The sequence below is a fragment of the Argopecten irradians genome, chromosome 4 (genome assembly GCF_041381155.1).
Source record: "Argopecten irradians isolate NY chromosome 4, Ai_NY, whole genome shotgun sequence".
In the NCBI taxonomy this organism is placed as follows: Eukaryota; Metazoa; Mollusca; class Bivalvia; order Pectinida; family Pectinidae; genus Argopecten; species Argopecten irradians.
In genome coordinates, this window is record NC_091137.1 from 38,854,055 (window position 1) to 38,866,505 (window position 12,451).

The window sequence follows — 12,451 nt, forward strand, 5'->3', positions numbered from 1 at the left end:
TCTACACAACTGTACTGTTCAAACAAGACATACCGGTATTCGTGTGCTTCTTAAAACAGGATTCAAGTAGTCAAGAAAAGGCAATTTAAGTCAGGACATTTCATATTTATACAAACCTTTTTGAATGATAGTCAGTTCCATTATAGTCCAAAAATTAATATTTGTTTATGATGAACTCTATCTCAGACCATCTGAAACTTTACCGCTTAAAATGCCTCAATTTAAAAATAGGCCCCAGATTACAAATACAGTATTTTGGAGTTGCAAGTTTTCTTGCTTTTAGTATTTTTTTTCTTCTTCGTGAACCCTGCAATTTTACAATGTGCCTTTTGAATTTAAAAAACGAAAGTATGAAAGTTGCTAGTTGAATGGATCCCCTCCTATGTGAGGGCAACTTATGTATCATTTCCCTCTTATAAGTGTTAAAAATGGACATAGCGGTCACCGTAAATGTGTGCCACTGGGCTTATTACTCACGGAATCTTTACAAGTGAGTTATGTGATAGCTCCTACTAAGGGGGAGATACAGTTGAGTGTAAATAACCTTTACACCCTCGGAGCGTACTAGGTCAAGTCATATGTGTGAAGCTTTGGAAAGGACTAAATAGGCGTAACCTGATTTCCAATACGCTTGATATATATAACCAAAATAATCTTTTTTTTCAATTAAAGGGAGGAGGGAGGGGGGCTATTGAAGGCAATGGTAAAATTGAAAGCATATGCACCGTCAACTAGAAATTTGAACGACATAGACACTATCACGGTGTTTATATAATTCAGGTGAGTCAATATGAATATCAGATATATAAGCGTTACCGATGTGACACTGACGAACATCTATATAGTAGATAACGACTGTTATGTTGTAGTAAATGTAGTATTGAGACACGCTCCACACATGGAGATTTTACCTAGGTAGGTTCACTGTCACGTGGGTAATTGAAATTCAAACTAAAGGTGAACAAGAGACGAGCCTAACAGGCTCCGAATTTGAATGCAGATATGGATTCTACTTCAGACCCACTGGTGTTTTTTGTCAACGGGAAAAAGGTATTTATACTAGATAAATTCAGTATTTGTTCAATGGTATAACGTTATCTCCCTCGTGATATTGTTATTTGCATCTGGGTATAGGCCCATGTCACACTGAGAGGTAGTGATGTAGACGGCACTCTTGTTTAAGGTCAAATAGAAGGCATGATATAAATTAAGTTTATATTGCAGAACCATTTATTTTATAGTAAATACATGAAATTAGATTGGACGACACTAATATATGGCAAACATTTTTTTTTATTTTAAACGCAAGCTACCTTCAGTAATCTAAAAAATTAACGTTTAAATAGTTTCTATCATAAATACACATGCACACACTTTCATACATTTCGTGATCAAGCATGACATATCTGATTACAAATTAAGGTAAAATATTCAAATCAGGTACTTAGTATTGTGCTATAATTAATTCAAAAGGGACATTTTCCATCAATCATCATTTCTTCGATTCATTTACAACAATGATAAAGTATACTATAATAATACTAGCGATTTGTACATTTTACCAGTTTTCTGGTGTAGTACTTAGTGAATCAAGTTTACTTTAAAAACGATCTAGAACTGAACATTACTGTGATGGTTTGACATAATGTATTGCTACAAAAGTTTCATATTAATGTGAGAATATTTCGAGAGGATATAAACAATAATCTTGTCGGTCGTCGTCACAGAAAGTGAACCCCTCCGTGTCCTAAAGCGGCGGGGTAACCCGCCGGGGTAACATCTTGACCTATATTAATTGTGGCGTCGATTGACAAAATTAAATCAACTTTCAAAACAAATTTAAACTATCAACAGAGCTGGTAAATACTTTAGGTTTTTATTTGTACATGCCTTTAATGATTTTTGTCACATAATAAAAGAACGATTTCACGAAAACAATATATCACGTAGTTGTTTGAGTGGAACATCAAGCGCTAATTGAAATTATATAAGTAAATTATCAACGCAACAACATTACACGTACATACCATCATTGGGCATCTTTAAGAGAACGGCAAAATAGCTCCGACTAGGAACATCAAAATCCAAAGGAAATAATAAAAACAGTAAAATGAAGGTTGCAACCAAATTTTAATCATATTACATCAGACACATGATGTACCCAGAGAAAAAATATTCGCAGATATTGATTGCACAATTGCACGAGCATAAAAAGTTTATGTACTGAAATATTTAGGTCTATGTACATTGGTCCTCAAAATTATTCAAATTTAAGATTTAAATAATACGTGTTATCCATTTCACGAAATTGTAACGCGCCAATTAATATCGATAACATCACATATTACCGCCCCAGGGAATGAAACATGTGACTTATATATTAGTATACCCGGTTAGTTGTTATAGTTGTGTAACTTAAGATTTTCAAGATGTTTGATAAATCATTTATAGTTACCTTGATCAGCATTGGTGCTTTCCCAGTTTTACATATTAGAAGTCGAACGATTGGACAGTGATTGGACAAATGTATTTTGCACCAAACGTTTACATCTTAAGATGAAAAAGGAGATTTTTGGCATATATGAGTTGATTACCGAAGTACATGTATGTAAGTCAAAAAACGTGTATTCTTTCATCGACGTTTCTCCCTTCTTCTTGTCAGCTTCTTGTAAAATACAAAGCAGCAATGAACGCACACTTCACTGTAATATACACCATAGAAATAGAACTGATAACAACTACATCACCTTATGTAATCGTTAAGCATGTGCATACTTCTATCCTTCCGGATTAGTGCAGCTTACGTAACATATTTAAGACTATTTCATGAACACCAGGAACAGCCCTATGGGAGACGCAGGGGTATTGGATCAATCAAGTTAACTATGTAATGCTCAAGTAAAGTTAAATGTACCGGTACTGGCCTACTTTGTACTGTATAGTTTGTATACACCATCGTATACATTAAGAAATTGTTGCTGGTTCTCCTGAACTTGAGAACTCATAATATTACGTATGAATAAAGAATTATCTATATTTGTGTAATGTGTATGTATGTTTATATTGAGGTGAAGATTGCACCAACGATTTGTATCTGTCCTAACGCTTTAGGCCTATTTATGGGTAAATAAATGTGTGTAATATCATGTGTCACATCTACTTAAAGGGACAATTCAGTCTAAAAAACATTAAGATTTGTACATATATCGCAAAAAACCCCAGTTTTAATGGAAATTAGATCAGTCGGTTTTACTGTGATATGCCAGAAAAGCCCATGGTGGTGATGTTCAAACTCGCTCGCTATCCACCATTACACATTGTGGTCGAATATTTTGTATGCCGAACCCTGTTCCTTCCTCGTAGAGTAATCCAACTTTTGTCTAGAATTGCTCAAATCGCTCTGACAGTAGTGTGTTTACCTGATTAGGTGAATTGTATTGCCTAAAAATCATTTTATCACCTCCACAGTGGTTATGTAGTTCATTTGTTTAACGTGGGTGACATTGACTCGGATATGGGTACAGCATACATAGTGTACCTGCTTAATCGTATTGATCAACGCTTTGTAATTAAAATGGTGTAAATTAAAATACTAAACAATGACGTGGATTTTGTCCATAGATTATGTTATATGGTTAACAAAAAATGTAGAACAAGGCATTTATGCCATATTTTGCTTCTTGGTTACGTAAAAGAATTAGCCTGAGTGAATTGTACCTTTAATAAATATTTGTGCGCGTTGCAATATTCTGTATTTGCATAGAACATAGTTATCTGCCCTTGCGGGTAGGCATTGATTGTGTTTGCAAGCGTATCATCATATGTTTGGGGAAAAAACTAGTGAATTGCGCTAACAAAATATTGACGTCACAATGTATACCTAAGTATGAATACAGCAAAACCGATGCAACTCGCTTATAGTTGTCCGATTTACACTGTGGATGTTTTAAGAAAGATATAACTAGTGTATTTTTAAAGCAATCTATATTAGAATTATATATATATTGTTTCTATATATACGCTGATTTGCAGAAACCTATTACATTTACATGTATACGTAAGCAAAACAAAACGAGCTGCATATTTGAAAAAAAATGCGAGTCTTGTACTGATATTCTGTGTCCTATAATCACGTTCCAGATGTCGGTCGATGTACAGGCTTTTGGCTCTATAGATATACGGACACCTCATTATATGTCTGATACGGTGGTAGTATTACATATTAAGAATATCGAAGTGTCCGTATATCCATAGAGCCGAATGACTGTGTTCGATGTACATTGGTGTTCAAAATTACGCAATTTTCACAGTATATATAAATACATGTACATCTCGCTTATTTTGAATATGATGGAATCTCATCGCACCATCAAATATCATTAACATCAAACATTGCCTTTTTATAAAAGAAGCACCTAGTATTATATCAAACGACTTAAATATAAACGATACTCAGATGAATTCAAGGTTGTTTATGTATATTTCGTTAAGTGTACACCACTTTACTTTCGCGAACAGATACATTCGTGACGAAAAGCTCTTGCTATAAGCTGAAATTCATTTTACGTTTGATGTCCAATTATTCGCGGAACATTTCAATTAATATTCGAGTTCTCTTGCGAAATGAAACGATTTATTCCATTGTTTACGTTTAATCGATGTGTCTATATTTCTTGCAAATTGCAAAACATCGACGCATGACTTTAACCAAACTCCATCATAATACCACATCCAATGGAATGGTATATCCCGTACTGATCGAGCGAGTCTAATTGTTATAAGATGCATAATATTCCCTCATACACACCAGAAACAGACTTAATTGAGACACAGTACATATTGAATGGGTCAAGTTTACGATGAGTTTAATAAAATGTCATAATAATATGAATTAACACAAGATAGAGGTATCAAGAAAAAAAATCGAAAAGTAGGCTCGGCAGTGACTTTTTCATGGTAATATTATACGTGTTGCTGCGACAGATGTGAATTTCATATTCCTTCTGTCTTCTGAAACCAATGATACGAATATGTATCTCTTTCTCTGTCTGATAGTTGCCAGTATTATCAAACACAAATATGTACATATCTCAAATTTATCTGTTTCAATAAACCAGAAACCAGAAGACCAGGACAGATTGTAACATAAAGTTGTGTATAGTTTCTTACTTCTAAACAGAATAGTTTGTCCTCTTAGGAAATGTACTGGCCAGTATATTTAGTACAACAAAACCTTTTTGCAAGGTTATTTTCGACTGATGCTTTCTCACCTATGTCTGAAATATCATTGATTTATTGATTGCAAATGGGCTATACTAAATAGTGTCTGCAATATCAGTTTATATGCTTTTTCTTTATCAAGAAACACAACTGTTTGGTCGCCTGTTGAACTGTGATTCAAAGTATGTCACAATCCGTTCTGCATGCTGTCCCATTACATGATATGATATGTTGACGAGTTTTGAAATATTTTCTTTGTTTTTTGTCTTCGTCCTAACTGCTGCACTTCTCCCTCACCACTGCCTCATTTTTGTATTGAGTTGAGCATTTGCCCCATTTGCTCGTGGTTTTATACCCTGGATTGGACACACCATAGTCTATACAAGTGGTAGAGTTCAATTCTGAGTTCAATGTTGCGCAACTGCAATCATACCATAGTTTCCCCTTTAAAACACCCGCATGCAACATTATGCTTACACAAGAGACAAATATCAACTGTTCATCAGTGTTCTCCTTTAAGGATTTTCCCCTGCTAGTCCTAAGGAGCGGCTAACCGTAAAAAATACTGGTTCTGGCTGAAAGTTACTGGTCCTTAAAAAGTTACAATTTATCCTTCATCCTTGTAGTTTATATAATTACCAAAAACGTAATAGCTAAGTAATAGTTTTACTAATTAGTAAAATCTATTCGCATATTCGGATTTTTGTTTTGTATATTCTCTATCTAGACCAAAAGTTGCGGGTCAAAGGACCAGCAACATGGCAATAATTGTCTGCCCGACTAAAAAGCTGCCGGTCACAGGCAGACGGACAGGCGTTAATTTCGAACGCTGCTGTTAATATGTTAAGCATAACCATCCAGCCATCTAATCTCTAGTCATTTTAAAAATGATTAATATCTTCATCTCAATTTAATTCCTTTTATGTCTGTTACCGAAGCAGCGGGCAATGACCATCCTATTCATGTGTGTTGATATGTGAGCAATTATCTTTCCACGTTTCTGTCATCTTTTATTACAACATCCGGGCTGCAACATAATAATTCATCACCTTTCCTCTCTTTCCTCCAGGTTAAAATTGGGGAACCGGATCCGGAAACGACCCTTTTGCAGTACTTACGAAGATCCTGTATCCTTATTTATATAATGTACATGCAATTTACGTTATGTATAATGTTTCCATTATATTGGGTTAACGGCTTAATTGACCTTTGTAATTTTTGAAAACAAAATGCATCTATCAAATAGCTATTTTACTAGTGTAAATAAAAGAGAAAGATAGTCAAATAGCTCTTTTACTAGTGTAAATAAAAGAGAAAGATAGTCAAAAAGCTATTTTACTAGTGTAAATAAAAGAGAAATATAGTCAAATGTAAATTCATGTATTTTAATTATATTTATTTTCCATGGAAATCCTATTTATCCTTGATGTTTGGAGAAGTATACCTAACAGGTACCAAACAGGCATGCGGACAAGGGGCTTGTGGGGCCTGCACAGTGATGGTTTCCTACGTTAATATCAACACAAAGGCAATAAGGTAAGATTACACACATTCCACACATTTGCATACTCATTGTTATCTTCCCACGCGAGGCACTGATTGTTAAATCATGTTTTTTATGAAATGTCATAATTTTCATGAAAAACTACTTTTTTTGCTCATTGAGTAATGACGTCACAATCGATAAGAACTCGAAAGGGGGATAACTCTGTAATATGCAAAGAAATAACTTGCTAGATATTTACTGAAATATTGATATTGAAGGCACATCACCGTGAACGCTTGCCTTGTACCGATATGTTACCTACACGGAATGGCCGTGACCACAGTAGAGGGGATAGGCAGTACTCGCAATGGACTCCATCCGATCCAGGTCAGTTGAATATAATACTTATCAGATGTTCAGTGTTCGCTTTGTCTTTTCAGTACAATAGATTTCCTTATTGGAGTACTTAGCATTTGGCGGGTTTGTTTTCTGTTTGTAAAATAACTTTCTGTGTATTGCCCCTCTTCAATACAGTAAATCTAACATACATAAATATGATCAGATCATTGATGAAAACGTCATACAGTTGTATAAAATCCTTGTCAGACAAGCTCTTCAGTTTTTTTTTTTTTTTTTTTTTTTTGTAAACATATTTTCAATACAGTAAATCGAAGTGTTTTTTTCTGTTTCATTAGCTCACCTGGTCAGAAGGACCAAGGTGAGTTTATGCCATATCGTGGCGTCCGTCGTCCGGCGTCTGTCGTCTGTCGTCCGGCGTCCGTCGTCCGTCCGTTCGTCCGTCCGTCCGTCAACAATCAACTTCTCCTTTATAAGCGCTGGTCGGAATTCATCAAAATTTGATTGGTAGCATCCTTATGGGTCACTGACTGAAAATTGCACAAATGATGGTGCTGACCCACGGGGGCCTGAAGGGCTGGGTCAAAAGGGGTCAATTTGGCAATTTCCATATCAATGACTTCTTCTCTGCAACTGATTATGGGAAAGCAGTCATAATGCAATGGTAGCATCCTCATAGGATGGGAATTCAAAATTGTACAAATGATGGGGCTGACCTCCCCGGAGGCCTGAGGGGCGGGGTCAAAAAGGGTCAATTTAAATTTCCTTGCATTGAAACATATAAAATGATTTATCAATCATTTACAAAACAGCTTAAATTACCACGATTCGTTGAGGTTTATGAGCTACGTTTTAGCTATATTTATATAGAGAGGACAGCAGCCTATGTGGTGTTATATAATATACCATGTATGTAGATAAAAATTACATGTAAACGAGAATGCAAAGGAATTTCAGTTTGATAAATACATTGTTAAAAAATAAGTTTTAAGATTTCTTTTGAAGGGCAACAAATAGTGATGGCACAGTTTTTTAAACTCGCTGGTAAGTTATTCCATAGCTTGAACTCCTTTGTAATGGAAGGGATTTTTTTTTGAACAATTCAGAGTGTGTTCTAGGTAGATTAATTTATTTCATGTCGTTGATCTTTAACCCATATTAATACATTTTCATTGCAAGAAATAAAAACCAGTTTTTAAACATTTCAGGTGCCAGATCATTTAATGACCTATAAACTAGTATAAATGTATGATTTACACAATTCTATATTCGAAAGGAAGAGCATCAGTATCTTTAAACAGCTCTTTGCTTGGAGTCAAAGTTCATTTGCTCAAAATAACTCTAAGTGCTCGTTTTTGAATTTTAGTAATTGCAGTTTTTTGTTCTTGGGTCAAGCCATTCCCCCATACAACAGCAGCATAGTCCATTATTGGGAGAAATATATGCATTGTTAATAAACTTTTTGGCATCGACATTCAAATTTTGATTAAAACTTGTTTTACTTGTTCTACCCAAGTGAGGTTTTTATTGATGTGTACACCAAAAGCTTTTGAAATGAGGTAGAATGTATTTCCTCATTACTGCATACATTACTATGGGCATATGAAATCACCCCGACTTTTGTTTACTGGAAACTAACATAGATTTGGTCTTCCGATTTTGATTTAGTTTCATGTATATTATTTGTACACCATTTTACAATTTGATTCAATGTTTTCTTGTAGTTGGACATGTAACACTAGTATAGTCAATACCCTTTACATGCATAGTACTGTCATCTGCATACATTCTATCTATTTGACAATTTTTCACATATTGCGGCATATCATTTACATGAATTATAAACAATAAAGGACCCAGTATTGATCCTTGTGGAACTCCCGATTTTATGAATTCAGGTGATGAGGAGCTATTTCTATACTGAACTTTTTGAACTCTGCCACATAAGTATGAATGCAAACCAACGATTAATACTTGACGGTGAAATATTTAAACATTTTAACTGTCAGGTGAAGAAAATTATTATGATCTACTAAGTCAAAAATCCTTCCTAAAATCTATAAATATTGCTCCTACCATTTCGTTTTTATCTATGCAATCAATCCATCTATCAATCAGATAGGCTAGAGCTGTCTACACATGAATGTTTTGCCCTAAAACTGATCTGTGCAGTAAAGTTTGTAATTTTACAAGATATGATTAGAAAAAGATGATTTATAACATGTTTTTCAAATATTTTTTGAAAAGTTGGTAATATAGATATAGGTCTGTAATTATCAAGATTGTCTTTTTCGCCACCCATATGTAATGGTGTCACTCTTGCCTCTTTAAGAGACGATGGAAAACGAGACTTTGATAAACTTAAATGTAATAATGTAAGTCAAAATAGGGGAGAAATAATAACGTTACATAATTTTATAACCCTTGGACCTATTCCATCGATACCAGTTGATTTTGTATTCATCAAGACTTTTCTAATGTATGATTTCAACTTCCTCTAATTTTATGTAAGTGAATGCAGAAAGGATTCTGAGAGGATTATCAGCCTTGATGCATGTTCTTTCATTTGCACATGATCATTATAATCAAATTCTAATTGTATTCAACTAGATTTGAAACATTTACAAAATTGTGCACTTTATTTTGTCTAGAATCTCTTGTTGATCCGAAATAATCACACCATTATCACATTTCAGTTGATTAGGAATAATTTTTATGATTCTTAAAATTTAGACACACATTTAAGATGATTCCATAATAATGCGCTTGGCTTGTTTTTAATGATTTAGCATTTTTAATAAGATCTTTTTTAGATTTTAAAATCAGCGCACTTTTACGGTTCCTCCAAATTACTTATAATTCTTCCAGTTCTTAGTTTTATGATAATCATGTAAATTACTTCCTCTCCGAAACTATCTGTTGGATTAGCATATTCGTTTGGTATCTATATCATCATATTGGTGATTCAAAATTAAACAATATCGTGGGGTCAATTTGTCTTTGTGATATTTGAATCACTTGTTACTAAAAATCAGAATTACTCAAAGAAAAAAAACAGGTGAGCGATACAGGCCCTCTAGGCATCTTGTTTAGTTTAATACTATTAAAAATTTGATTTCTAAAACCCTAGAAAAGCCTTGTGGAGTACCACGGCCTTCAGTGTGGATTTTGTACCCCTGGTATGGTGATGACCATGTATACACTATTTAGGAACAACCCAGAACCCACACAAGATCAAATGGAAAGAGTTCTAGAAGGTTGGTATCATGTAAGGAATAGAAGTAAGAATATATTAGAAGAGGATAAGATATGTTGGCTATGCAAAAGTGATATTACAATTTTCCCCTCTGTATCTCACTATTCTTTACACAGTATTCTGCTATTCTTTTCGTTGGTTGTTGTAGTATCTACAATTTTCACAGTATTATAGTGATGTTTTCTTTATATTCTGAACTTTTTGTATAACTGACAAACATTGATTTCGAAGTTACAATCCAGAGGTAGAGGATTTGTAGCAATCCGTGTAAATACCTTAACTGCTCGGCAAATATGGCTATCTTAGGGACTTTGATATGCGCAATAGCGGAGGTAAAAGCTTGATCAAAGGTGTTGTTTTAAACGATTCTAAAGAATACAAGTATAGTCTAGTTGCTCATCATTAGAAATGAGGTGTATTTTTACCGCGAAGGAAAACATCTGATATCCCTTTACAAATCTAAATTAAAATTTTGAACCTAAATTTGAATCTTGTCAAATTCTTTTCACTGTTTATTAATGGATTTCATAAAAGAATATGTATTTTGAAATCAGACATATAGGCGTTTGAACTTTAGAAATCCCTTATTGATTAACTAATTTTCAGGAAACCTCTGTAGATGTACAGGGTATAGACCCATTGTGGAAGCTTTCAAATCGGCCAAAGAGGTACGTATTGTACAAGTTAAACATTGTAGGATTTCACATGTAATGCTCATTTAAAAGTGTATGATCTGTATATCTATCGACTGTAAGATCCATCTTCAGTGTTGTTTGTGATTGAGAAGGTAAGTTTTGAAAGAGAATTGGGCAGCGATTGTGCAAACACTAGCACTACTAATGAAGATAAAATTGATCGGTTTATTTCTGTGATTTAATTCTTATGTGTTGATGCTATGTGACGATTCTGCGCAAACAACATGAGTTTGCAATCATTATTATTATCAGTTCATCCAGTGTGTTTGTTAATGCAGAAATGTCCCTGTGGATTAGGATTTTGTTTGGAGACATCTGACACAACAGTGCAAACAGAATCTAAAAAACCAAACGAAGGAAATGTGTCGACACAAGATGTCATATTCCCTCCAGAATTACAGGTAAATGTACTCTTTTAATATTAATGAAGTATTTATTATCTAGGAAAGATATTTGTTATTTTTCTTAAAATGTACTTTTACAGTATGTTAGCTGCATTATACAGATATTTTATGTCTAATATGCGGTTTCGTTGAAATATTTCTTGACTAAGAAATTAATTTAAAAAGAAAACAATCCATTTATTTACTATTCAGAAATAAGGACTAAATCGATATAAAAAATATACAGAATATTTTAACAGAACATTCCAAAAGAGCGCAAAATATGTTAAGTATCATGCATCAAAAACTACAAAGAAGTTAGACGACATTATGCTCACTTTCGGATAACATATTGGATGATGATAAAACAGACAAATTAATGTCTGAATTTGCAATTCATTTAACAAAGATAATAAACAAAAAACTGAAATAATATACATGTGTCACATGTGTTTGTGACTCGTTTAAATATCTGCTTGCATATTTCAAAGACTTTTTATGATATACAGAACACTACGTATATTAACAAAAAGATGTCGCATGCAGATTTCCCTTATTGAAATTCTTTTCGTTATAAATAATTTATGTAAAAAAAAATTGACGATATAGATGTTTGTTGGATATTTTTCTTTTGTATTGTAGTTTTTTTTTATTTTTCTATGTCCCCTCCTAAATTAAAGAAGCATAAGGTGTCTGACTCGTCAAATACCAGGTGTTACATATCGATAATATTGTACTCTTCTATTACATGTATGTAATATCACAATTACATACTGTACTCGTACACAACAGTTCACGTAACCATTTTTGTTAACATATTAACGAATACATAAATTCCCGACCTAAGACTGACAACCATGCATTAATACAAACGTTTTCCAGAATTATTACCGAAATACTTACGTTCACGTTCGAGTTAGAATTGCTTTCGATATTATGCGAAAAGTTGTACCCGAAAACGAAAAAATATATTGATTTAATTAGGTAATTGCACATTTTTTGCGCATGTCAAGTTTCATGATTTTTTTTCCACAACAGGAGGGAGAGGGTACTA

General features: G+C 33.7%; 1 protein-coding gene across 1 annotated transcript in view; it reads left to right on the top strand.

The window, feature by feature from the left end:
- The first annotated feature begins 900 nt into the window (after positions 1-900).
- Positions 901-12,451, top strand: part of LOC138322284 (xanthine dehydrogenase/oxidase-like) — a 37,638-nt gene continuing 26,087 nt past the window's right edge. The window contains exons 1-7 of the mRNA XM_069266322.1: positions 901-1,050; positions 6,290-6,347; positions 6,660-6,756; positions 6,985-7,093; positions 10,194-10,320; positions 10,926-10,987; positions 11,293-11,415. Coding sequence (XP_069122423.1) covers positions 1,003-1,050; positions 6,290-6,347; positions 6,660-6,756; positions 6,985-7,093; positions 10,194-10,320; positions 10,926-10,987; positions 11,293-11,415 — 624 coding nt within the window. The 5' untranslated portion in view covers positions 901-1,002. The remainder of the gene's footprint in view (positions 1,051-6,289; positions 6,348-6,659; positions 6,757-6,984; positions 7,094-10,193; positions 10,321-10,925; positions 10,988-11,292; positions 11,416-12,451) is intronic.